General features: G+C 41.0%; 1 protein-coding gene across 1 annotated transcript in view; it reads left to right on the top strand.

The window, feature by feature from the left end:
* Window positions 1-27,357, top strand: part of LOC135223095 (ectopic P granules protein 5 homolog) — a 759,396-nt gene that overhangs the window by 293,241 nt on the left and 438,798 nt on the right. Inside the window, 1 exon segment of the mRNA XM_064261599.1 lies at window positions 11,336-11,532. Coding sequence (XP_064117669.1) covers window positions 11,336-11,532 — 197 coding nt within the window.

The following is a 27,357-nucleotide window of genomic DNA, read 5'->3' as shown; positions in this document are numbered from 1 at the left end:
CTTTACCTCATTCAAAATCAAATCTTTTCTACTAACCTAATTAAAATTATTACTCACTGGTCATACTTAACACTTAATCATTCAATCAATAAAGTCACGTTGAGGAAGTAATGTGTGGACATGTAGAATTCAGAGTAACTAGAAAATATTTGAAGCAAGTGATTTTTAGATTTTTTCTTAAGTTACCTTTTATATATGTAACGTGCCAAGTATTTACATTGCTCACAGTTTCACTCGCCAGCAGCTTAGAAATTTTGCAAATTGTGGTAGCACTAGTGTCGGTGTAGGTGAACTAGACCCCGCCCACTTTCAGGGTAAGAGTGGAACAACTTCAGCAAGGAGTTCAGTTGTTTTCTGCAAGCTCTCGACTGAAGTTCAGTTGCGAGTGGTCAGCTTAGATTTTGGATTTTCCACAGTTTTCCATTTGAAAGTTCTTCTTTTGGTGAAATATTGGTGGTCTACAGCTTTGTATATTATAATGCCTAGTTCTCTTATTGAGAACATCTGTTTTCTATTTTGTATTTTTCCCTCAATTTTGACATTGATTAAGACTGATTGTGACTGGTATTTTCAAATGTCTGAAGTAGTGCTGCTAGCATATGGTATTGTGCACCAAGTGATGCTTTAGTGACAAATTACAGCCACTGAATAGGCTCACGGCAGACCTGGTCCGCTCCCCACCAGTACCTTGCAAGAGATCTAGAGAGCCACTGCAGCAGCCTTCAGGTAGTTTCTGGGATTTCCCAGAAAATTTTTCTCCAGAACATCCTGTGCAGGAACCCAGGCATTCATCTGCTCCAGGATTTTTCTCTTCCTCTCATGAGTGCCCAATTACACCCAAGTGCCCAGTAGCGCTCAAGTCTCTAGTTAAACCTGAGCACCATTTAGTGCCTCAGTGCTATCCAGTATCCGAGCACCCTACAGCGCCCAAGAGTTCAGTACACAGATGGACTGTCTTCCTTGGGATGCTCACCATATTTGCCAATGTGTTTGGCACCAGATGCCAAACCTTTGGCAACAGCTGATCCTACCATTCCTACGGATCCTTCGCTAGCACCTATTCAACATCCGTTGACTGACATCTTAAGTCTTCTTAAGAGAGGACATTCTCTGCTCTGGACCCTAGGGATTTGCATTTATCCAGTTTCGTTGGAAGGAGAAGGTGAAGAGGGTGATATGGATCAAGGCTCCCCTCCGTCGGCCTATGCAGCCTTATTGAAGTACTTGTTACAGAACTTCCCGGGTTTCTTCTTGCCTGTGGCCCCTGCCTCATCAGTTTGGACTTTTTTCATGTGACAAGCCTGTTGATTCATCCAGGCTGCCAAAAATGGTACTCTCACTCTCAGCTACAAAGGCTCTCAATGAGTTGGACAGTTTGCTCACTGAGAAGAAAGAACATGGGAAGTCTTCTTTTAATTATCCTCCCTCCTGTCTTGTGCAGTTGAGGTATTCTTCCTATGACACTAGGGAAGTTCCCTCTGTGGGAGTGGCTGCCTCTTCCTAAGGGGACTTCTCGAGGTTGATCGACTTTTCTTGGAGATCGGCCTTTAACCCTCTTACGCCGAAGCCCTAAAAATCAAAACCTCTCCCGTATGCCGGGGCCGGTTTGGAGTGAGCGCTGAAGCGGAAAAAATAATTTTTTCAAAAAATCACAGCGCGCTTAGTTTTGAAGATTAATAGTTCATTTTTTGCTCATTTATTTGTCATTGCCTGAAGATTAGTATGCAATCATCAGAAATGAAAAATAATATCATTATCATATGTAAATAATGCGATATATGGTAGCGAAAAAAAAAATTCATACATAATTGTATTCAAATCACGCTGTGCAAAAAACGGTCAAAGCTAACGAGTTACTTTTTTTTCGTTGTATTTTACAATAAATTGCAATCATTTTGATATATAATACATTGTAAAACAATAAAAGCAACACCAGAAAAATATTATCACAAAATGATGTACGAATTCGTAACACGCGGACGTAAAAAAATGTTATTTTCAAAAATTCACCATAAATCTAAATATTGTTCTAGAGACTTCCAATTTGTTTCAAAATGAAGACAAATGATTGAATATTACGATACTGTAAGAGTTTTAGATTAGAATTGCAGATTTCGACCATTTCGGACGAGTTAAAGTTGACCGAATGTCGAAATTTTTATATATATATTTTTTTATATGCACATATTTCGGAGATGGGAAAAAGCTACAACCTTCAATTATTTTTTTTTTGCATTCTTTGTTAATTTGCGCACATTTTGATATATGAAACTCTATAAAATGGCTGATATGAAAAGGAGCAAATATTAGGATAATGCGATGTACGCATTTCGTAGACTTGCTGCCGCGAATCGGCGCGCGGAGGGAAGTTAAATATATTTTTCAAAAATTCACCATAAATCACAATATTGTTTTAGAGACTTCAAATTTGTTTCAAAATGAAGATAAATGACTGAATATTACTAGGCCATAAGAGTTTTACCTTACAATTGCGTTTTTCAACTATTTCAGTAGTCAAATTTGACCGAACGTGGTTTTTTTTTATTTATTATGATTTATATGCAAATATTTCGAAAAAAGAGAAAAGCTACAACCTTCAATCATTTTTAGTTGTATTCTACTTGAAATTGTGCACATTTTCATATATAAAACTTTATGTAACAGCTAATTTTAAATGGTGCAAACATTTCGACAATCGCACAAATAAAATTCTGATTTTTTCGGAAGAGTTATCGTGCGGACGTAAGGAAATTTTTTTTTTTTTCATAAATTCACCATAAATCGAAATAGTGTGCTAGAGACTTCCAAGTCATTGCAAAATGAAGGTAAATGATTGAATATTACAAGAATATAAGAGTTTTAGCTTATAATTGCGTTTTTCGACCATTTCGGTAGAGTCAAAGTTGACCGAAAGTTGAAATTTTTGCACTTAACGTTATTTATATGAAAATATTTCAAAACTGATAAAAGCTACAACCATGGGTTGTTTTTAGTTGTATTGTGCATGAAATTGCGCACATTTCCATATATAAAACTTTATGTAACTGCAAATTTAAAATGGTGCAAACATTAGGACAATCGCACGAAAAAAAAAAAAAAAAAAAAAAAAATGTTTATTTGAAGATTGTTACGATTCCGCGCGAACGTAAGGAAAAGTTTTTTCATAAATTCACCATAAATCGAAATATTGTGCTAGAGGCGTCCAATTTGTTGCAAAATGAAGGCAAATGATTGAATATTACTATAATATAAGAGTTTTAGCTTACAATTGCATTTCTCGACCATTTCGGTAGTCAAAGTTGACCAAAGGTTGAAATTTTTGCACTTATTGTTATTTATATGAAAATATTTCAAAACTGATAAAAGCTACAATCATGAGTATTTTTCTGTTGTATTTTACATGAAATTGTGCACAGTTTCATGCATATAATACTTCATTAAAGGATAATTTAAAATGTTGCAAAAATTATGTCAGTGACAAAATAATTCTTGAGATGTGTCACTGATACTTTTTAGTGCGATTAGAAAGAAATTCGCGCTTGCGCGCCTGCGTAGCGATTGTAAACAAAACAACGCCTTGATCCGTGAACTCCCAGCATCCCCCAAGGCGCGTGATTCAAAAGTTTTCGGCTGGTAGGCCTATAAGTATTTTTCCGCGAATTTTTAAAAAAACTTTTGAGTCGACGTATGATACGTCCATTCGGCATACGGGAGACATTTTGACTCGACGTTTAATACATCCATTCGGCGTAAGAGGGTTAATATTGCTAAAGTAATGTTCTACCCCACAGAGACCAAACCATCCTCTAAAGAACCTCTAGAATTTTCAAAGTGATAAGCTTCTTGGATTGGTTGTGGGTGCTTTAGCCCAGAAAATCAAGAATTATTCTTCGCCACCTGAGGACGTTGCAACAAATTTGCTGAATGTCTGTTAATGCACTAATAAAGTCATCAGGGATGGCGCTTAAGAGTTAGCCTCTCTTTATGCCTTAGGAGTATTGAAAAAGAGAGAGAGCTCTGGATGAGCAGATTGTGTCTGTGCTGAAGGAGGGGTACTCCATTCCATTCAGAGAGACACCCCCATTGGTCATCATGCCTATTGTGTTGACCTCCTACTTGGTAGACTCCAAGGAGTTTTCAGCACTATCAAAAGAAGTGTCATCCCTCCTTGAGATGACAGCCATCAATTAAGTCCAATAAGTCAGGTTAGACAGTTTTTACAACTGTCTATTTGTAGTCCCCCAAGCATCAGGGATGGAGACCAGTACTGGATGTAATCGCCCTGAATTTCTTTGTCTGAAGACAAAATTCAGGATGAAAACAAGTCACTCTGTCATGTCGTCCATTCTGTGGGGCTACTGGAGGGCATCAATAGACATGCAGGATGCGTATCTCCACATTTTGGTACATCACCAGTCCAGGAAGTACCTGAGATTTGTGTTTTGTGACAGTGTACTCATTTTAAGCATTATGCTTCGGCCTTTTGACCGCTTCGCAAATTTTTATGCAAGTTCTGGCTCTGCTCACCAAGTGGCTACATCTGATGGGATAAACATCTCCCTCTTAGACAACTGGCTCCTTCGTTCACCATCGGAGGAGAGGTGCATGAAGGATATTATGAAGACACTTTGACTAGCGCAGGAGTTAGGCCCATTAGTCAACTTCCAGAAGTCCAAGGTGGTTCTGTCACAAATAGTTCTATATTTGGGGATGCTGATAAACTCTCAAGAGTTTTCAGGTTTCTCCATCCCCCAAGAGAATTCAGTCATGCCTGAAGAAAGTCAACGAGTTCCTCACATGTCAAACCTGCATGGTCAATCAATGGATGAGCCTTTTTGGTACTTTAGCCTCCATAGAGCAATTTTTCACCTAGGAAGGCTCCACATGAGAACTCTTTAGTTTTACCTGCGGGCCAGTTGGGACAGGAAATCTCATCCTGACACATTTGTTTTTCTGATATCGCAAGAAATAAAGGAGGATATCCTCTGGTGGAATCCAGAAGACAGACTTTCAGAAGGGAAGTCTCTTCTGCTGTTGAACCCCAACCTAGACTTTTATGCAGATGCGTCAGATCTAGGTTGGGTGGCATATCAACCTCAAGGAAATGACAGCAATTTGGTTGGGACTACCACAATTTGCGTAAATAGTCCACAACCAAGTAGTGATTGTGCATTCAGACAATAATACAACCTTGACATATATAAAGAAACAAGCAGGGACGCATTTATTCTCCCTTTACGAACGGGCAAGAACTCTTCTTTTATGGGCGAACCGCAACCAGACCAAGTTGGTAAATTCTTTCATCCAGGGCAAACTCAGTATCTTGGCAGATGGGTTGAGCCATCACAGGCAGGTACTCCCCACAGAGTTGACGCTTCATCCACAGGTGTGCAAGGATATATGGAAACTCTGTGAGAGACCTCTTAATAGATCTGTTTGCAAAGTCCAAGAATTATTGTCTCCCAATGTTTTGCTCACCAGTCCCAGACCCTCAAACATAGGCGATGGATGCCATGTTGTGAGATTGGTCAAACAAAGATCTTTACACCTTCGGTCAAACAAAGGTCTTTACACCTTCCCACCATTCTGCATGATATGGGAGGTTCTCAGCGAGTTCTACAATCACACGAATGTCAAAATGACTAGTAGCCGATTCTGCTGCAACAGGAATGGTTCCAGATGTCCTCATGTTGCTGACAGACTTCCTGAGACTGTTATCACAGAGAATAAGTCTGCTCAGACAGCCCCACTTCAGGCAGTTCCACCAAGGATTGTCCACTCTGGCCCTGACAGGGTTCAGACTGTCAGGAAGTTCCTCAGACAATATGGGTTTTCAAGAGCAGCCTCAGCTGCAATTGCAAAGTATAAGCGCTCCTCCTCTGACAGAGTCTATCAAGCCAAGTGGACAATCTTTAGAGCCTGGTGTAGAAGACATGACATCTTGTCTTCTAAGACATCTGTAGCAAACGTCGTAGATTTTCTTCTGTATTTGAGGACATCTAGGGCCCTTTCCTCCTTGACGATCAAAGTATACAGGACAATGATGAGTTTGGTTTTTCAACACAGAGGATTGGCTCTTTCAACTAATCATGACCTGTCTGACCTCATCAAATCCTTTGATACCTTCAAATCCAAGGAGCTAGAGGCATTCTCTTGGAATTTGGATGTACAGTGGTCCCCCCCGTATTCGCGGGGGATGCATACCAGACCCCATCGCGAATAGTTAGAATCCGCGAATGTTTGGAAACCCCCTCTAAAAATGCTCATAAACTCCTATCCTGAACATGCAAACACCAAAGTATCCCTAAAAAGACCATCCTTCATCAAATATACATAAAATATCCTATTATGGTTCATATTAATCTTTGAAATATTATTAATAATGTTTTAAAGTAAATCTTACATTTTATGGTTATACATAAATACATACTATGTACGTACTGCATGACTTAGTTATGTATGTGAAAATAATTCAGTCCCCCCCATAAGTATTCAGTCATGCACGTTTTCTTTCATACTGTTACTATTTGAGACATCCATTTTCTTTTTACAAAGGAAGCAATTGTATGTGAAATCACAAATACCAAATGTCTACTTAAAGTATTATCCTACATCAAATATACCATTGAATTGGTATTATTAATATACATAATTTTAAAGTCATCTTAAACATTTTACCATTAGAAATATATAAACAGCCGATAGCAGAGAGAGAGAGAGAGAGAGAGAGAAGAGAGAGAGAGAGAGAGAGAGAGAGAGAATAACTCCTTACGGTTTCAATAGATAGAAATGAACGTCTGTAGGCAACTTTTTTCCCCTCCCATAAATACATATATTTCTCCAGAGAAGTGAGAAAGAGAGGACTGTGCAATTATGTTTGTCTGTCTATCAATTCTTTTGCTGAGAGCGGGAGAGATAAAAGGAAGAAATAGAAACACCAAATGTATGACAAGTATCTTGTGGAGAGAGAGAGAGAGTTGTCCTTACAGTATATTTAAAAAAGAGAAATGGAATGATTATTGTATTTAAAATACTCAGATATAAATTTTGTACTTACAGTTATATTAATGATAAACTTATTACAAACATGTCCATGAAAATGATCTCATTTAGTAAGAGAGAGAGAGAGAGAGAGAGAGAGAGAGAGAGAGAGAGAGAGAGAGAGAGATTACATAAAACCATTATATTCGTTGACCATTGTATGGCATTGTTACTTTCCCAGCTCCGAGCGTCACTGGAGTTATGAGGTAGGGAAATTGATACAGAAAAAGACGAAGGGAAGAATTTTCATTTGAAATTAGTTATTGTATTATTACTACTTCTCTTATTATTATTATTATCATTATTTGAAAATAAAATAAACACGTGCATTTACCATAAAAATTCTCTCATCTCGGTAAGAAAGAGGAGATATCCTTACAAGTGAAATGGAAAGGTAATTTTCATCTCTTTAAAATACTACCATTATGAATTTTGTAATTACAGTTTTATTATTATTATAATTATTATTATTTATTTATTTATTTTTTTTTTTTTTTGCTCTATCACAGTCCTCCAATTCGACTGGGTGGTATTTATAGTGTGGGGTTCTGGGTTGCATTCTGCCTCCTTAGGAGTCCATCACTCTTACTATGTGTGCCGTTTCTAGGATCACACTCTTCTGCATGAGTCCTGGAGCTACTTCAGCCTCTAGTTTTTCTAGATTCCTTTTCAGGGATCTTGGGATCGTGCCTAGTGCTCCTATGATTATGGGTACGATTTCCACTGGCATATCCCATATCCTTCTTATTTCTATTTTCAGATCTTGATACTTATCCAATTTTTCCCTCTCTTTCTCTTCAACTCTGGTGTCCCATGGTATTGCGCCATCAATGAGTGATACTTTCTTCTTAACCTTGTCAATCAACGTCACGTCTGGTCTGTTTGCACGTATCACCCTATCCGTTCTGATACCATAGTCCCAGAGGATCTTTGCCTGATCGTTTTCTATCACTCCTTCAGGTTGGTGCTCGTACCACTTATTACTGCAAGGTAGCTGATGTTTCTTGCACAGGCTCCAGTGGAGGGCTTTTGCTACTGAATCATGCCTCTTTTTGTACTGGTTCTGTGCAAGTGCCGGGCATTCGCTTGCTATGTGGTTTATGGTTTCACTTTTCGTATTGCACTTCCTACATATGGGAGAGATGTTATTTCCGTCTATCGTACTTTGAACATATCTGGTTCTTAGGGCCTGATCTTGTGCCGCTGTTATCATTCCTTCAGTTTCCTTCTTTAGCTCTCCCCTCTGTAGCCATTGCCAATTGTCATCGCTGGCTAGTTCTTTAGTCTGTCTCATGTATTGTCCGTGCATTGGTTTGTTGTGCCAGTCCTCTGTTCTTCTGTCTTTTCTCCTCCTGTCTGTATATTTCTGGGTCTTCGTCTGCTTTTATTAGTCCTTCTTCCCATGCACTCTTTAGCCACTCGTCTTCACTGGTTTTCAGATATTGCCCCAGTGCTCTGTTTTCGATGTTGACGCAGTCCTTTATAGTACTTAGTAGTCCTCTCCCTCCTTCCTTTCGTGTTATGTATAGTCTGTCCGTATTTGCTCTTGGGTGTAGTGCTTTGTGTATTGTCATATGTTTCCTGGTTTTCTGATCTATGCTGCGGAGTTATTATTATTATTATTATTATTATTATTATTATTATTATTATTATTATTAAATAACTGAAATTATCAATAAACATTTTACATACTAGTACCATAAAAATTCTTTCATCTCGGTAAAAGAGAGAGAGAGAGAGAGTGAGTGTTTATCTCTCTGTTCTCTCAAAAAATACTTATAACACTTACAGCGAAAGAGAGGGAGGGAGTTACCACTATGACACATTATTATTTTGTGTGGCAAGAGAGAGAGAGAGAGAGAGAGAGTGTGAGAGAGAGAGAGTTAGCCTTAACTAAAAGTGACATGGATAAATTAGTATTGTATTTCTTTAAAATACTATCACATAATATGAATTTTGCAATTACAGTTATGATGATGATGATGATGAGATGATGATGATGATGATGATGATGATGATGATGATGATGATGATGATGATTTGAAAGTATTAAAAACATATAGTACAGGTACTATAAAAAAAATCTTGAGTCTCAGTAAATGAGAGAGACGAGAGAGAGGAGAGACGAGAGACGAGGACCTGAGAGAAGACGAGAGAGAGAGGGAGGGGGGGAAATTTCATGAGCACTTGATGGCAGCAGCACAACAGCTCCTTCCCCCTCCTGTCACTTAACTTGATACGTATGACAGTTTTAGTACCTGGAGTTAAAGAAGACTGGGATTTCCTTCATTCTTCCATATTTTTTTTAAATTTATAAGCTAAAATCTTACTAATTCACTATGGTATTTTCTTTAATGAATTGATATTATTGCTGTATAAATTAATATTAATATTTGAAAATAGTAAATCATTTATTTATCATACAAAAAACATACATCTTTGTAGTAGAGAGAGAGAGAGAGAGAGAGAGAGAGAGAGAGAGAGAGAGAGAGAGAGAGAGAGAGAGAGAGAGAGAATTATTATTTTTATTATGTGATATCATTTAAAGTTATTAAACTTACTAATACAGTATTAATCAAAATTAATATTTGAAAATTAGTAAATCATTTTTGAATCATAAAAATGTATTTAGTCATGAAAATAAACATTAAAATACACTAATTAGTGATTATTTTCGTCGAGTCCGTCCGCGAATAATTTCTAGATAGGTTCCAAAGAAAAATCCGCGAATGTGTGAGTCCGCGAATCCGGAGAACGCAAATACGGGTGGACCACTGTAGTTCTGAAGTGGCTTTCGGTATCCTGTTTGGAGACCTTACCAGGAAGACCCATTTTCTTGTAGTGTTAGTGACAGCCAAAGGGTCAGTGAAGTTCATGCTCTCGACAAGAGAGTTGGATTTTCACAAGGTGATGCTATATGTTCATTCTCCCTAGGCTTTTTAGCTAAAAATGAAGACCCAACCAAACCCTGGCCTGGTTCCTTTACTATCAAAAGTCTAATAGAAATACTGGGCCCAGATGAGGAGAGAATTCTTTGCCCAATGAGAGCACTAAGGTATTATTTACACAGAACAGAGAAGATATGAAGTCCTGCAAACAACTTATGGTGCTAGGTTAGGAATCCGTCTTGTTCCCTGTCAAAAATTGGCTTGGCATTCTTCCTGAGGGATCTGATCACCAAAGCCATTCTCAAGTTTGAGAAGAGGACTTAACATCAGTCAGAGCCAACGCTCATGAGATCAGTGGTTGCCACATTGTTGGTCTTCAGACACAACCTATCCCTATCATCGATTATTCAAGTTACTTATTGGAAGTGTAGGTCGGTTTTTGTGACTCATTATCTTTGAGATGTGGAAACCGTTTTTGATAATTGTAGTGCTTTAGGACCATTGTCTGTAGCTGACAGAGTGTTGGGGGATGAAGCGAAGGAAGCTTTTCTTCCTGTATATGCTCTTCACCTTAAACTAAGGTGTTTAGTCATAAGGGGGTTCATGTTTTTTATTCTGGACGATTGGTTTGTCAGTACTATGCCCAGGGCAGGGACAATTGACCACATGTATGCTTTGTTAGTCAGTTGGTTCATTCCTTGCTGCAAAGCCCCAATGTTGCAGAGGTGCATCTGGTCAGTTAGCCACACCCTACATGGTTAAGATGAGCACCGACAAAAGGCAGTATCTACCTGTGGTAGCTTTCTTAACAGGTAAGGAACAACAAGCATTGTACCAATGCTGATAACCTATTCTCTAACTCATTGTAAATAATGATTTGGGGTAGAAATATCCATGTATCCCTCCTCCATGTCAATTTAGGATTCAGCTATGTAATTCTTGTAAGTTACATATATAAAAATTACATTTTTATGATAAAATGAAGTTTTATAATTATGTATGTAATTACCAAGTAATTATGAATCAAAGCCCTCCCACCTCCCCTCAAATGGAAAGAAGGACAAAAACAATTGAACTCCATGCTAAGTTGTTCCTCTCTTACCCTGAAAGTGGGTAGGGTCTAGTTCACCTACACTGAAACTTGCGCTACTGCGATTATCAAAATTTTTTAGCTGTTGGCGAGTGAAATTGTGAGCAATGTAATTACTTGGTAAGTATATATAAAACTTGATGTTATCATGAAAATGTCATGTTTTAGAAGTTATTTTAGAAGTGCAATGCAGTACAGTATTATTTTTCATTGTTTTATGTGCTGGCTGACGTTACAGCCTAAGTGTGAACTAGGTGTTTATTGCATCAGATTATCAAGAAGTTTAAATGAGAAGTTTACTTATTCACTTTTTCAGATGTAATAATGGAGCATTCTCAGACTGTGGGTCTTTGGAGCAAGGAGATGTGTGCCCTTGACTGTTTCTACAGAGAGTTATTACCACAACTATGGACAAATTTCTACACTAAGAAAATCCTAAGCGCAGAATGCATACCACCAAAGATTGGGCGCAAACAGCCTGATTGCTCAGGTCATGCTAGTATTGTAGTGGAGGTACGTACACATCTTTAATTATGATGGACTTATGTTGTAAACTGAAAAACCAAATCATGTATGCTTATTACAGATTTACAAAATCCTTTATACAAAATTCTTAAAATCTAAATTTTTTTGTGAAGGTTAGAGCATCAACATAATGTATTAAATCGGTGAAATGTAATATAATATAGTCGACAACCACTATTCCCGGATTCATGATTCGTGGACTCATATATACCCATTATTCCAAGAAAATTTGCTTAACATTGTATTTTTCACTGAGAAATATTTGCAAATTGCTGTATTTTCATAGAGGTGTTTTAAGTATTCGCGGATTTTAGCTATCCGCTAGGGAGTGTGGTACCCAACCCCCACAAATACAGGGGACCACTGTACACTAATACCTCAATATCTAATGAAATTCGAGTTGTGTGAATTCACAAAAGTGCGAACTTTTCATTGGAACCTATGTAATTATCGTATACTCGAGTATTTCACAGACATGCAAACGCAACATTTTCGAATCCTGGAGAAACCCTGCAAAAGTGTTTGTTTAATTTTTTTTAATTTCTAAGTTTTCAAGCTTTTATGTGTAAATTGAATAATATTAAATAATGAAAATATTAACTCTCTCTCTCTCTCTCTCTCTCTCTCTCTCTCTCTCTCTCTCTCTCTCTCTCTCTCTCTCTCTCTCTCTCTCTCTCACTGAGATGAGAGAATTTTTATGGTACATGTAGTATGTACTATGGTTATTAAAATTTTCAAATAATATAATAATAATAATATAACTGTAATTACAAAATTCATATGTGATAGTATTTTAAAGAAACAACCTTTCCATCTCACTTTTTAAATAAAAACAACTCTTCTCTCTCTCTCTCTTCTTACTGAGATGAGAGAATTTTTATGGTACATCTACTATATGTTTATTAATATTTTCAAATAATAATAATAATAATAATAATAATAATATAACTGAAATGAGAAAAGGATGCATGTAAAGAATTCTTTCCCTCATCTTTCTTTTTAACTCCACCAGAAGCTCGAAGTCCAGAGATGTCAAATATATCAAGTAATGTGACTGAAGGGAGAGAGTTGCTGATTAGCAATCAATGATTTTTACGTAACTCTCTCTCTCTCTCTCTCTCTCTCTCTCTCTCTTCTCTCTCTCTCTCTCTCTCTCTCTCTCTCTCTCTCTCTCTCTCTCTCTCTCTCTCTCCATACGTATGTAATCTTCACACACACCTATATTTTTACCAACCATTTATTTCTTTTTTAAGGGTAATGTATTGGGCTAAATTTTAAATGAAATTACAGTAACTTTATTATCATTCAAAAGTTAGCTTAATACTTATGTAAAGACAACTCTTCTCTCTCTCTCTCTCTTTCTCTCTCTCTCTCTCTTCTCTCTCTCTCTCTTTTGTAGTAAGCGACATAACTAAGAGTTGTATTTGTCCAAGTAAAAAGCAGTGTTTGTTCATGAAAAGGAATTTCAGAACAAAGAGAAAGTGACAGAATAAAGAATTTCTGAAAAGTGGTTGAGAAGGCTTCTAAAAATAGATTGGTCAGTCAGAAGGGAGAAAGTAGAGAGAAATACTGTACGTATGTAATCTTCACACCCACTCCTATATTTTTACCAACCATTTATTTTTTTATTTAAAGGTAATGTATTTAGCTAACTTTGAAATGAAATTACAGTAACTTTAATTTCATTTAAAAGTTAGCTTAATATTTAGGGAGCATGATTAGTGTCATATTTAGTGTTCAACTTGAGAAGTATGCATTTATTAGCATTTTTAGGGATAGTGCCAAACTTACGTGAAAATTCCCTTTGTGCAACAGGGTCTGGAACCTACCTTCATGTAAGTTCGGGGTATTACTGTACTGTTTAATCCCACTTAGTGTGAAAATTCATGTGTTTACTGTATATTCTGAAATATCTTGTTAATTTCATAAACCTGGGTTTGAACCTGATTTTAAAGGGGTAGTACCATACATGAAGAGAGAGAGAGAACTATTGACCCGGTTAGGTTGTTACACCGACAGATACCTATTTGCAAACAATACAGCTGTATTGAGAATAATGATAATTTCAATCAAATTCTTTACTTACTGCATGCAATTATATTGCATGTAATATTGCCACATTATTATCATATTATGAAATATATAAAGTGACCCCCTGTATTTGCGTGGATGTGTACCAGACCTCCCCCCCCCCACCACCACCACCACCATGAATAGTTAGAATCTGCGAATAGTTGGAACCCCTATAAAAATGTTGAAAACAGCCAGTTTTGTTAGTTTAAACTCAAGAAAAACACTAAAAACTTTTTTACCTGGTTTTTTTAATAGTTTTATCACAAAGTGCATTTTATGATGAAATTGATTTAAAAAACCAGAAATTTGAGGATGTTTCTCACAGAAAAATACTGCGAATAGGCAAATTTCCCACGATTAAGGAGTAGATATGGTCCAGAGAGAAATCCGTGAATGCATGAGTCCTCTAATCCGGAGAACGCGAATATGGGGGCCCCACTGTACTACATAATGTGCAATTTGCTTTCTGGTAATGTTTATATTCATAAAATCATCAGCTGCTTGCATTTTATAGTCATCATCACTGCCATTAGTTGCTAAAAAAACATAATTCAGAGATACTTTTTTGCAAATTATCAAAGCTAGGTTTTAAAAATGCAGCTTACTTTATTTATAGACGCAGTAAATTAAATGAAGTAAAGGGTGATTTTGCCAGTTTCAGATTTCCCTTTGCTTTTTCCAAAACATTTTGCAGCCTGCACATTATTAATTTCTTCGTCTACAGCTACAACCTGGTGCTTAAATTTAGTGGTATACTTTCCTGTCCCCTGGTGGATGGGTAACATACATATATGTTTACACATAGCTATGTAGTAAAGTCCGAGTAGCATACATATTATGTTCAAGATTTTGTATAAGTGACCTACCCTGTAATTACGTTGCTATAGTTTTCCACATACGGCAGCCTAAATTCAAATTTTGTGTGTAGAACTTTGATTACTCAATGTATGTATACATTGCTGTCCCCTAACAGCAATACTAGGAATGACTTAGATAATCACCTCATTCTGTTTTCTGCCATGCTTAACTAAACATTGAGTGCTTACAGCAGCTTGTTCTTATTTTCTGGTTATATCACCAGATTTTAGTAGTGTTACACAACCACCAGCTAAACCACATGTGTGCATTTAGAATACACTTGTGCACCAAAAATGTCTTAAAATTATAAAATGGTCAAATAAGAACATTTTATTCATAGGTCAGGGGTGACACAGGTCATTGCCCAGAAATAGATTTTCCCTTTGTCAAAATCCCTTTATTATGAAGGGCGTGACCAGCAGATGAACAGAACTGGATTAACATTCTCCGAGAGATTAAAGAGATAAATTTTGTTTTGAAGGTATGTCAACACAGCATTAGTACATATTCTATGTTGTGACAAAGGTGGAGGTAGCACTTTGAATGATCTACTGGATCATTAGGAGTTATCCTTGCCTGAGATAAGGAAATTGACTTGCTTAAGAATTTCCCTCCCAAACTTGGAACAAGGCAGTGTTAGGGGAGTCTTTGCTTACTTAAGGCCTAGCACAGATATGTAGAGAAAACCTCTTGATGGTCTTCATCCTCTGCTTCTAGAACATCTTGATTACTAACCAAAGCATATGCTCTTTCAGGGCCTAAACTTTCTTGGAAGACTGTAAATCCCTAGAGGTAGACGGTACGTTGTCTTGATTTATGTCACATTCATGGGAAGAACGGAAACTAGAATTGCAATGGAGTGACAAATGTCGTGACAGATTACAATGCCATGAAAAACTGAACATGATGACTGGTGTATGTACGTTTGAACGAGGACATGTATCTCTGTCACGGACTTGTAAATGGGAACGCTGCTCCTAAGGGGGTGTAGGATGTAAATTCTCTTTATTTAGTGCTGGACTTTGGTAACGAGCTGCACAATCACGTCCATGTGAATGAGTGTGAATTATAATTCTGTCCTCGTGAGAGAGAACGCTGAACATGAGACTTCTTTGGGAACTTGCTGGGGAACAATGACATGGAGAAGCTGAACCAGGGAAGTCATGCGATCTCATGATAATTGAACATAAGATGAAGGGGACCTCTGAGGAGAAGGATCCAGAGGCTTAGATCTCTTGATGGGAGCCTTGTCTTCTTTCCTATGGACTCTCAGAGGAGAGGCCTCTGATTGGGATCTCAAACTGTAGAGTTGACTTAAAATGATGTCAGCTAGAAGAAGCATAGTGGAAGAAGTCGTAGTACCACATACATGTGCCTTGGTGGAAGCATGAACTGGACTAGCACATATGTGCTTAGACAATTGAGCAGCAGCCAACTGAGAAGAGTGATGAAAACCCAAGGAAGAGATGTATATCTTCTTACAAGGAGGGGCTACAAAGTCTCTTTTCCTCCAACACTTGATGGAAACTGAAGACAAAGAAGTGGATGACAAAAATAAAGAAGAAGACTAAGGAGATCTACACTGTCTCTTTTTGGATACTACTTAAGCATCCGATTGACCGAACTACTTCATGAAGATACCTTCAACTTTATTGCAAACATTTGAGATAAGGAAGTCAGGAGTAGTAGGGGTAGCAGATGGCAACATGGATGACATCACAGAGTGGGGAGCGACGAATGTTGAAGACAGCCAGGAGGAGGCTAGTGTAACAGAAGTTCTAGCTGAAGTTAAGTATATATTAGTTTTAGCTGACCACTGAGCTGATTAACAGCTCTCCTAGGGCTGGCCCGAAGGATTAGATATTTTTATGTGGCTAGGGATCATTTGGTTACCTAGCAACGGGACCTACAACTTATTGTGGGATCCGAACCACATTACATCGAGAAATGAATTTCTATTACCAGAAATAAATTCTTCTGATTTCGCGTTGGCCGAGCTGAGAATCAAACTCAGACCACCAGATTGGTAGCCGAGCACAATCTAGCAGAAGTGAAGTGAGATGACATCACAGAGACAGTAGACTGGGAAACTGTCATGGCTGACAAAATTTAAGTGCGGCAGGATAAATAATGGGGCACTAGGCTGGAAATGGTTTGTATGCCTGGTAGGGACAACAGTCTGACAACTGCACATCACCACCTCAAAACACAGAAGAAGGAGGCGCAGTCGTATCCTTCCAAGGGAAGGGGATTCCCCCCCCCCCCACTGAGAGCAGGGGTATTCATATTAATTACAAGATTCCAAGGCCAAAGCATTAGAAGAATGAGGGATAGTAAAATCTTCATGTGGGCTAGGAAGTGAAAAGAACTGGCTTTTAGGAGAGAATGCAAGAGTATCCTCCTACAAAGGGTGACAAAGAAAAACTATGCTATCTTCTGAAGATGGGTTGTAGGAAGTGGGCTCCTCCTAACTACCACCATCTTGTCCATCTCCCTATGCCATCAATTTTCTTGTAACTTTTTTTAACTGGACTCGAGCTGTCGTTGAAAACCTTTCTCTTATGTTAAGACCAAAGGCTTGTTCCGTGCATGAACAATGATGATTTTTATGATATAATCAATATTTTATGTACTTGCCATGTATCATTGAGATCCCTCCCTCTTCTCCTCTTAAGGGGGCCGGCTGGAACCCCTATAGTATATGTGGGTATAGGGCGAAAAATGCAGTCATGAAAAAATTCATGGAGCTTCATATGGCAATTAAGAATACGTATACGAAATATTTCGTCAAAATTCCTCTTTCTTTCGTAGTTACAGGGTAATTAGTAAACATAACTCAATAAGCCTAAAACATTCGTCCATACAACAAAATGCAAAATTTCTTCTGTTATCGTAAAGTTTGATAATTATTGTCAAAGAAATTGTGAGAAATGGCATCTGTAGTGATTCCTTGGGTCGCAGAGGGGAGTTCAACCACAATCAGTCATCAGTGCGACCACAGACTTCAAGTAGTCTACACGTTCGAGTTATACCTCTGACATTCACTTGCTTTTACATATGTTTATCTTTGTTTCGGCAAGAATTTCATCATGCCAATGAAGAAAAGACAAGGAAAACATCTCGCTAACGTAAAGACGAAGAAAATTCGCTCTAATATGATTACAGAATATCATAATATATGTGCGATATTAGCGTAGTTAGTGAAGAGAGAGAGAGAGAGAGAGAGAGAGAGGGAGGGTTGCGTAGTAAGTAAACGGCCCCGTCTTGCCTGAAGCACACGTCACACTGTCCCCCAGGCTATGATCTTTGAGCAAAAGGGATCTTAATTTAATGTATAAATAACATAGTTTTTGGTTTATTAATATCCAAAAGGAATATGAAAAAATTCATAATAATCATGATTTATTAACATTGTCTTTGTAAAAAGAGAGTACAACTTCGAATTTCACCTCTTGACATTCTCTTGCATTTACGTTTGTTTATTTTTGTTTCGGCAAGAATTTTATCATGCCAAAGCATAAAAATACTAGGAAAACATCTAGCTAACATACAGAAGAAGAAAAATCGCTGTAATAAGCCGAGTTAGTGAAGGAGAGAGAGAGAGTTGCGTAGGAAGGAGTGCCCCGTCTTGCCTGACGCAGTGCCCCAAGCTACGATATATGAGCAAAGGGATCATCATTTATGATTAACTTATGATAAATAAAATAGTTTTGGTTTATTAATACACAAAAAAGAAATATACATTCATAATAATCATTATTTATTAACATTGTCGTTATAAGAATACGAAGAAAAACTTTGAACGCCCGTATCTCAAAACTATAGTTATTGACCTTCAAAATCTATCTTCTCACTTAGTTTTAAAGCTATAACATTGGAATTTGGTACAGTGGTACCTCGAGATACGAAAGGCTCAATTTACGAGAAACTCGAGATACGAAAGCCAATGCGAAAAATTTAATGGCTCTACATACGAAAAGTTTTCAAGATACGAAAGGTTTCTGAAAGTCCAAGATTCGCCCGGATAACAATTTTGAAACTTGCGCCGCGCGCCGCCATCTTAGTACTAGTAGACTCGCCTCCATCCTCCTGCTCTCCCATTGGTTCCTGATGCTAGTCACCACCATGAGATCCTTCTCTCCTATTGGACAGCATCCCTCCCATCATGCATCTTATACGTACATGGTGGCGTACCTATCTCGGCACTATCCTTAAACAGAAGGATGCCATCAAAGCATCTACACCGTCGAAGGGCATCACTATTTTGTCCAGCAAGAGGACCCACGTGCACGACAAGATGTAACGGCTGCTCCTCGTCTGGATAAAAGACAAAGAAATCGCTGGCGATACGGTAACGGAGACAGCAATCGCCCACAAGGCCAGCGCTGTTTTCGGCGATTTGATTGTGCAGGCGGAAGACGACGGAGGGGAAGGGACTTCAACGCAAACCCCAGAGTTCAAGGTTTCGCATGGCTGGTTCGAGAAATTCCGTAAACGGACTGACATCCATTCGGTGGTGCGTCATGGGGAGGCTGCCAGCTCGGACACAAAAGCGGCCAAAACATTTAAGAAAACTTTCGACGAGATGATGACCAAGGAAGGCTACAGTTCTCAGCAGGTTTTCAACTGTGATGAGACTGGCCTTTTTTGGAAAAAAATGCCTCGTCGGACATACATCACGGAGGAAGAGAAGCTACCCGGGCATAAGCCTATGAAAGACAGGCTTACGCTCGCACTTTGTTCAAACGCCAGTGGGGATTGCAAGGTGAAGCCCCTACTGGTGTATCATTCCGAGACTCCTCGAGCCTTCAAGGCCCACAAATTGCTGAAGGAGAAGCTTCCAGTGATGTGGAGGGCTAATGCAAAAGCATGGGTAACGAGGCTTTTGTTCACCGAGTGGGTAAATCTGTGTTTCGGCCCGACAGTGAAGAAATTTTTGGAAGAGAAGCGCCTCCCCCTGAAATGTCTGCTGGTGTTGGACAATGCCCCTCCCCACCCTCCTGGCCTCGAGGAAGATATCCTAGTGGAGTATTCCTTCGTTAAGATTCTTTTTCTTCCGCCCAACACCACCCCTCTCCTCCAACCCATGGACCAGCAAGTGATAGGAAACTTTAAGAAGCTGTACACGAAACATCTTTTCAAGAGATGTTTCGACATCACCGATACCACAAACCTCACTTTGCGTCAATTTTGGAAGGAGCATTTCGACATCGTCATTTGTATCAGACTCATCGACCAAGCTTGGCAGGAGGTTTTGAGGCGAACATTGAATTCCTTGTTGAGGAAACTCTGGCCTGATGCCGTATCCGCCCGAGACTTCGAGGGATTCGACGTGGGCGAAACTGGTGCTGCAGAGTCCAAAACAGTTGGCGATCCTGAAATTGTTTTGGAACCAGATCTTGACGAGATCGTTGCCCTCGGCAAGTCCATGGGGCTGGTTGTCGACGAGGACGACATCAACGACCTTCTCGAGGAGCACCAAGAGGAGCTTACGACGGATGACCTGAAGGAGTTGGAGGCCATGCAACATAACGTTGTTCAAGAGGAGTTCTCTAGCAGCAGCGAGGAGGAGGACGACGACCCTATGACAACGGCAGAAATTAAGGATGTTCTAGCCACTTTTCATAAAGTGCAATCGTTTATCGAAAAAAGACACACCGAAAAGGCTCACACAGGTCGTATGCTTGCGCAGTTCGATGACGTTTGCCTGAGTCGTTTCAGGAACATTGTGAAAAGTAGGCAGAAGCAATCTTCCTTGGATCGTTATTTTTTAAAGAGGCCTTCAGCATTAGCAGGATTAAGCAGAAAGGAAGAACCAAGTGATAAAGAACAGAAAGTTGAAAGCAAAAAGGAAGAACCAAGTGATAAACAGAACGTTGAAAGTGGTGATGAAGTTGAAATTCTGTTTTAAAAAAAAAAAAAAAAAAAAAAAAGTAAAAACAAGTAAAAAAAAAAAAAAATTATTTTTAGTTTTTTGTAAAGTTAAGTGTTACAGTTCTGTTAATGTGTTTCGTAAATTTTAGTTTTATAGTTTTCCTTAAATTTTTTATGTGTTTTTGTAAAGTTAAGTGTACGTACTTACGTACGTTATCTGCCGTTTGTCCTCCTCCTCCTCTGCCGCCACTTTCGGAGATAGCCTCACTCGAAAGGTAAGCTTCCACATTTTACGTACGGTATATTTCTTGTTACCATGTACACTAGTATACACTTTATTTACAGGTTATATTTTGCATTTTTTTTTATTAATTTAGGTATTGAATGGTCCAAATTGTTGTAGTATTTCATTGTTTATAGGTCAATTTAGCTTTATTATGAAATTTACTGGGGTGTTTTTGGAGGGCTTGGAACAGATTAGCCATTTTACATGTAAAATGTGGTCCAAGATACGAAAACCTCATGATACGAAAAGCGCCTCGGAAAGGATTAATTTCGTATCTCGAGGTACTACTGTATATAACTCAGAAAGACATTATAGAAAAATCAAATGAAGCCTTTTTTTCCAATTTTTGTTTCGTCTTTTTTTTTTTTGTTTTTTATAAATTTTGTTTTCCTAATTTATAGGGTTTAGTTTTTTACCATAATGAAAAATTCATATCTAGCAAAAAAATGACTTTTAGAAAAAAAACTCCTGATTTGATTGGAGGTCTACATCAGGTCTATATATGGTAGTAATGCCAGGTCTTAATATTAAATATCAAGGGAGGAGATAGAATTTGAAAAATGGTCATTTTCGGGATAAATCGCCCTGGCGTCACAAAACCGAAGATCAGAGGCGAAAATCATATGCGGTTAGGAGATGTCCCAAGTCACCTTTCTGGGCTCAGCTCGTGTCGGCCTATGAAAGTATCCTTAATATCATTCTTTCTTGGCAAAATTAATCTAAAATTACCAGAGAAAAACAAAATTAAGAAAATGTCAGTAAAACTGACTCGCTCACTCTATAAAAGAAGTGTCGGTATGAGAATAGGGGCGAGTGGGATCACTACCACGAGTCATTCACCATTTAGACCTTCCAATCTAAAATCCCCACTAGAGAGAGCTGATACTAACGGGTGATGCGGCCGCTACTACTACTACTAGTGACGCCACGGACAGCAGCGCCCCTAGCGGTCATCCTTAATTATTAGACGGTACACGTTGTACGCTTTTTTCTTTCGTGCCGTGTTATCTTTGGATTTATCTCCTTATTCACCATGGAACGTGCTGCCATCGCATCGGCTAAGTTAAGTGCCTCATAAGTAGTATTTTACCGTATTTTAGTCTTCCAGGGACCAGTATTTTCCTTCTAATAGGTCATATACGGTTTCCCGGTCGACTCGTGGCGGCGCCATGCCGCCTCATGTTAAGAATTCCCGGTCTTCCATACTGGGACTTCCTATACTTATGGGCTTACTATATCACGTTCATCGTTTTTTACATCGCTTTTATAGCTAGGTCAGCCCTTTTACCATTTCTCTTAGTTTGGTATTTAGGGCTATTCTGTGTTTCTGGCCCAGCATCCCGGCTCTTGCTCTTCATCGGCTATCGCTGGCTCCGAGTAGTCAACTGTTCCTCGGAACAGTTTTGCCTCCTCCTGGGCTTCTTTTTCTTTACTAAAAGTGTCTTTTCCACCTTTTACGATGTAATTTTAGTTTTATTTAGGGTGTAGGCTAGCCTAGGTGCATGTCCCATATGTTGGTACAGTCTGGTTCACGTGGCCTCCCACGGTTTTTGTGTTGCTATCGCGGCTTAGGCCACTTGCTTGGTCACGTGTTCCATAGCACCTTACCCTTCCCCTTCCCTCCCTACCAGGTATAGGGAGGGGTCTGGGGGACCCCTTGGTTACCATGACAACCTCAGTAGCCTTCCTCCCTCTTTCTCTGAGGAGGCCAGGGGTTCCTCCCAGCTGGGGGTATAGGGCGACCACTTGTCTCGGGTACCGGGTCACCGAGCGGGTAGTTTGTTGGGACGGGGAGGAGTAAGGCCACCCCCCCTCTCTCTCTCCGCCGCGTCACGCCGGTAACCCCCCCCCACCCCCCCCATTGCTCAGTCCCACCTTTCCCCCACTATAACGAACGGAGCCTTCCGCTGCAGCCTTTGGTTATAGTTCGTCTGGCTCGCCAGCAGGCGGGGTGGTCACTACTAGTGGTCTATTGCTTGCCTACTATATCCTGCCTTTTTCCCGCTACCGGAGGAGAGCTTGCTTCTTGCCCGGGCACTCTTCTAGTAGACGGGGAAAAGATTTATATATTTATTTCGTTATAAATATAAGGATATACCCTAATTTTACGGTGAATTTTAGTATTATCTAACTGTGTGTATACCATCTCCGTCGTTCTCCGTCGTGGTTTCATAGCTCACCACCACACCTGGTTGGATATTTTCTCTTGTCTCCGGCGTAGCCTTAGACAACTCCAACCACCTTGTTACCACACGTATTATGGCGGGGTCCTGGTTTAATCTAACTTTCACGCTCCGGCATGCAGCGGAGCAATTGTTAGGCTGTAAGTGTTCTCCTGATACTTATGTATCTTTTCCACTTACAGGCTACCAAACAGTCAGGTCCTGGGGTGTAACGCGACGCTGTACGACCCCTGCGCCCACGATGAGTGCAGGACTCACGCCCCGTGTGCCACGACCCACAACGCCATGATCGTCTGGCACCCAGAAGCCTGCACCATCTGCTATGACCTTGTCAGTCAGCTGGTGGGGGGGGGTAAGTCGATTTTAGACTTCTTTATCGTATTACTAATAACACTTAGTCATAAGCTTGTTAACCCCGTCCCCGCCACTAGAAGCTTCATTTCGCCTTCTCTTTCAGGCTGCCGCCGTGAAGGAAGTCGCCCTAGCAACCCTGAAGGCTTGGGTGGGCGGCTTCGGGAAGAACGCCGCCAAGGGCCAGCCGTACATCTTGGATAAGAAGCTGGCCGTTCAGATCTTCCCCGGCGGCAAATCAACAGGCTACGTTGATCCTATCTCAGCAGCCCCTCTCATCGCCTCCATACAGCAAGAGGTGCAGCAGTCATTCGGGTCCGTGGCCACGCACGAGCCGGTCCCAGACGTCGCAACTTTGGACCTGAACATCGAACCTATGGCGGTAGGGGCGGAGGATTTGTTGGTTGAGGTAGGTGTGTCGGGCGCCCAAGGTCTTTCCTTGGGCGCTCCTGGATCTTCTCCTGTCCCTTCTACTGCTTCTTTTCAAGGCTTTACGGGATCTGAGATCCCTCGCCGCTCTCCCGCTCTCTCTGTACCCCCAAAGGTGAAGGGACAGAGAGAACAGAAGACCCTCCATAAGACGACTTCTAAGAAGTCGTCGTCGTCTTCTTCAGTAAAGAAGTCTTCGACTTCCTATGCTGACGCGGTGAAGGCTAAGCCGAGCTCTTCGTACTCCAAGAGCTCTAGAAGCAAGGCTTCTAAGGAGAAGGCTCGCGCTCCAGCTGAGCCAATGCCTTCTCCGGCCTCCACCGCATCCACTCCGGCAACGCCGGTTGGAGTAGCGGGACCGAGCGCCTTTGATCCCACTGCCTTCTCAGCAGTGGTGATGCAACAGGTAGGAGAGATGGTAGGCTCGCAGGTCTCCGCCCTCGGAACCAAGTTTGAACAGATGTTTGCGCAGCTGTCAAACACCCTTAGTCAGTCGGGCCAGTCCATCCAAGATCTCTCTAACAGAGTTAGAGAGAATGAGGACCGAGTAGCTGGGCTTTCTCAGGCTCCTCATCCAATCTCCCCAGTAGCAGGTGCTGGCATTCTCCAGCTACCTCCTTATGAGTCGCTACCAGCCTTCTCCATGGATAAACCATGGAGAGTGGCCGCTTACGCTCCATTCAAAGGACGGTATGATCTCTGTCCCGGAGTGTGGAACTCGAAGGATTGAGGACTTCGAGTTTTATCCTCCGGGATTGACTCAGCCTTTCATTGGATATGCTAGGCTGACCGTGGCGGCCCTCACTATGGAGGACAAGATTTCCCGAGAAAACAACGTGCTATAATAGTAGAGAAGCACGCTCAGCGGGAATGGGTTCACTGCCTGGGAGGACTGGGAGTGTACCAACACTAAGCTCCAGGCTTTCAAGAGTCCTTTCACTATTTTTGCGACGGAGGAGGAGGCTTCTCTTCCGTTCGCTACCAAAATAGTGGAAGCGACTCTTCAGGCAGTCCTCAAGGATGAGCCCATGCCACAGCTGAGGGAAGCGGATTCTACTTCTCCGCTCTTTCCAGCCTTCGGAGAATTGTGGGAGAACTTGCCTGCCACATTCACGCTTGGTAAGCTTAAACCAGACTGCGCAATGGACCAGTTTGGCGAAAAGCTTCCAAGGCTGCCTGATACCTTGATCCAGGCAGAGTTCGATGCTCGAACTAGGTTTGGGAGATCCCTCAACTCCTTAATTATCACTGAGATGGCGGCACTATCGTATGGCACAGAACCACTATTTAAGATTCTGGCCAAGTCTCAGCTCCAAACAGTTCAGACGGATGCTTTCGACTTCTTCCAAGCTAGGAGAACTGCCGAAAGCACGTTCTGCAGGAGTGCACTATTAGGCACGAACCTAATAGACTCCTGGCTTCCAGCATGTGGGGGGCGGACCTCTTCCCAGAGTCCGCTGTGAATGAGGTGCACCAATGAGGCTGCTAGGCTCAACCAGAGCCTTAGAGCTAGGTGGGGCATCTCCTCTAAGAGGAAACAAGAATCCGCCCCTGCTGCTGGTAAGAAACTCAAGAAGTCTGGTAAAAGGTTCCAACCTTACCAGAAACATCAGCAGCAACAGCAGTTCGTTCAGGCCGTCCCAGTTACCCAACAGGGACAACCATCAACCTCAAAACAGGCCCAACCCATCCATTCCTGGTTGTCATCCTCCAGTCGCAACCCTCGACCTCCTACGCAGTCTCGCCGGCCTTCATCCCTATGTATGAAGGTCAGGCTTACCCTCCCTTTAATAGGCTGTCGAGAGGTAGCAGAGCGAGAGGCCACTTTCGCCAGCGTGGCACAGGATAGAGCGGCAAGGGGAAGGCAGTTCAGAGGAGGGCGTGGAGGTCAACCCGCCCAACAACAGTGAGGCTCCCCAGGTAGGAGGGAGGCTGTTCCTCTTCCGTCACAGGTGGGGGTTCAGCAATTGGGCACAGAGCATCGTGTCCAAGGGATTGGGTTGGAGTTGGATCAAAGATCCCCCTCCAATCAAATCATTTTATCAGGAACCATCAAAGGAATTGACAGATTACGCGAGGGAACTCCTTCAGAAAGGAGCTATTGCGAGAGTCAAGCTATCAAAATTTCAAGGTCGCTTATTCAGCGTGCCAAAGAAAGGCTCAACAAAAAGAAGGGTAATCTTAGACTTGTCAATGCTAAACTCTTTCATTCGTTGCGACAAGTTCAAAATGCTTACCATCTCGCAAGTAAGGACCTTACTTCCCCGTGGAGCTGTCACATGCTCCATCGATCTTACAGACGCATACTATCATATCCCTATAGCCAGGCACTTCCGCCCATTCCTAGGCTTCAAACTAGGAAATCAGACATTCTCATTCAAAGTGATGCCCTTCGGTCTGAATGTAGCCCCCAGGGTATTCACGAAAATAGCAGAAGTAGTGGTTCAACAATTGAGAACTCAAGGGATAATGGTAGCAGCATACCTCGACGATTGGTTGATCTGGGCACCAACAGTCGAGGAATGTCTCAAAGCCACAAAAAAGGTAGTTCAATTTCTGGAACATCTGGGGTTCCAGATAAACAAGACGAAATCCAGACTTACTCCAGAGTCTCGTTTTTCAGTGGCTAGGAATCCAATGGGATTTGTCTTCCCACAATCTGTCAATTCCGGTGGTCAAACGGAAAGAAATAGCCAAGTCTGTGAACAATTTCTCAAATGCAAACAGACATCAAGGAGAAACCAGGAAAGAATCCTAGGTTCTCTTCAGTTTGCCTCAGTGACAGACATCCTCCTGAAAGCAAGGCTGAAAGATATAAACCGAGTTTGGCGATCGAGAGCAAACGCCAAATCTCGAGACAAGTTGTCAGTAATTCCACAGATCCTTCGCAATCAGCTCCGTCCATGGACAAAGGTGAAGAACCTGGCCAAACTAGTACCCCTTCAATATCCCTTCCATGCTAACCATTTCACACGGATGCCTCCCGGTCCGGGTGGGTGGGGGGGATATTCTCAATTCAAACAAGTTCAGAGGACTTGGTCAGTTCAGTTCCTCCAGCTCCACATAAACGTCTTGGAAGCAATGGCAGTATTTCTTACCCTGAAGAGACTTCTTCCCCCGAAAAAGTCTCATCTAAGACTAGTTTTGGACAGTGCAGTGGTAGTTCATTGCATCAACAGAGGAGGGTCCAAATCCAACTTGTGAACCATGTCATGATAGCCATCTTTGCACTAGCAGACAAACACAAATGGCATCTGTCCGCCACTCACCTGGCGGGGGTAAGAAATGTGATAGCAGACGCTTTGTCCCGGTCGTCCCTCTGGAATCAGAATGGTCCCTGGACGACAGGTCATTCCAGTGGATATGCCGGAGAGTCCCAGGTCTCCAAGTGGATCTCTTCGCCTCACAAGCGAACCACAAGCTCCCTTGCTATGTGGCCCCCAACCTGGACCCTCTGGCTTATGCCACGGACGCCCTCGTCGCTTAAGATTGGAATCAGTGGAGGAAAATTTATGTCTTTCCTCCAGTGAATCTTCTTTTGAAAGTCTTGAGCAAGCTGAGGACTTTCAAGGGACTAGTAGCTCTAATTGCTCCAGACTGGCCCAAGAGCAACTGGTATCCTCTGCTTCTGGAATTGGGTCTCCGACCTCAACGGATTCCCAATCCCAAGCTGTCGCAATCAGTACAAATGAGGACTGTGTTCGCTTCCTCAGGAATTCTTCAGACCCTAACTTTATGGACTTCATGAAGTTTGCGGCT

The sequence above is a fragment of the Macrobrachium nipponense genome, chromosome 8 (assembly GCF_015104395.2).
Source record: "Macrobrachium nipponense isolate FS-2020 chromosome 8, ASM1510439v2, whole genome shotgun sequence".
NCBI lineage: Eukaryota > Metazoa > Arthropoda > Malacostraca > Decapoda > Palaemonidae > Macrobrachium > Macrobrachium nipponense.
This window is presented reverse-complemented; position numbering and strand designations above follow the sequence as displayed.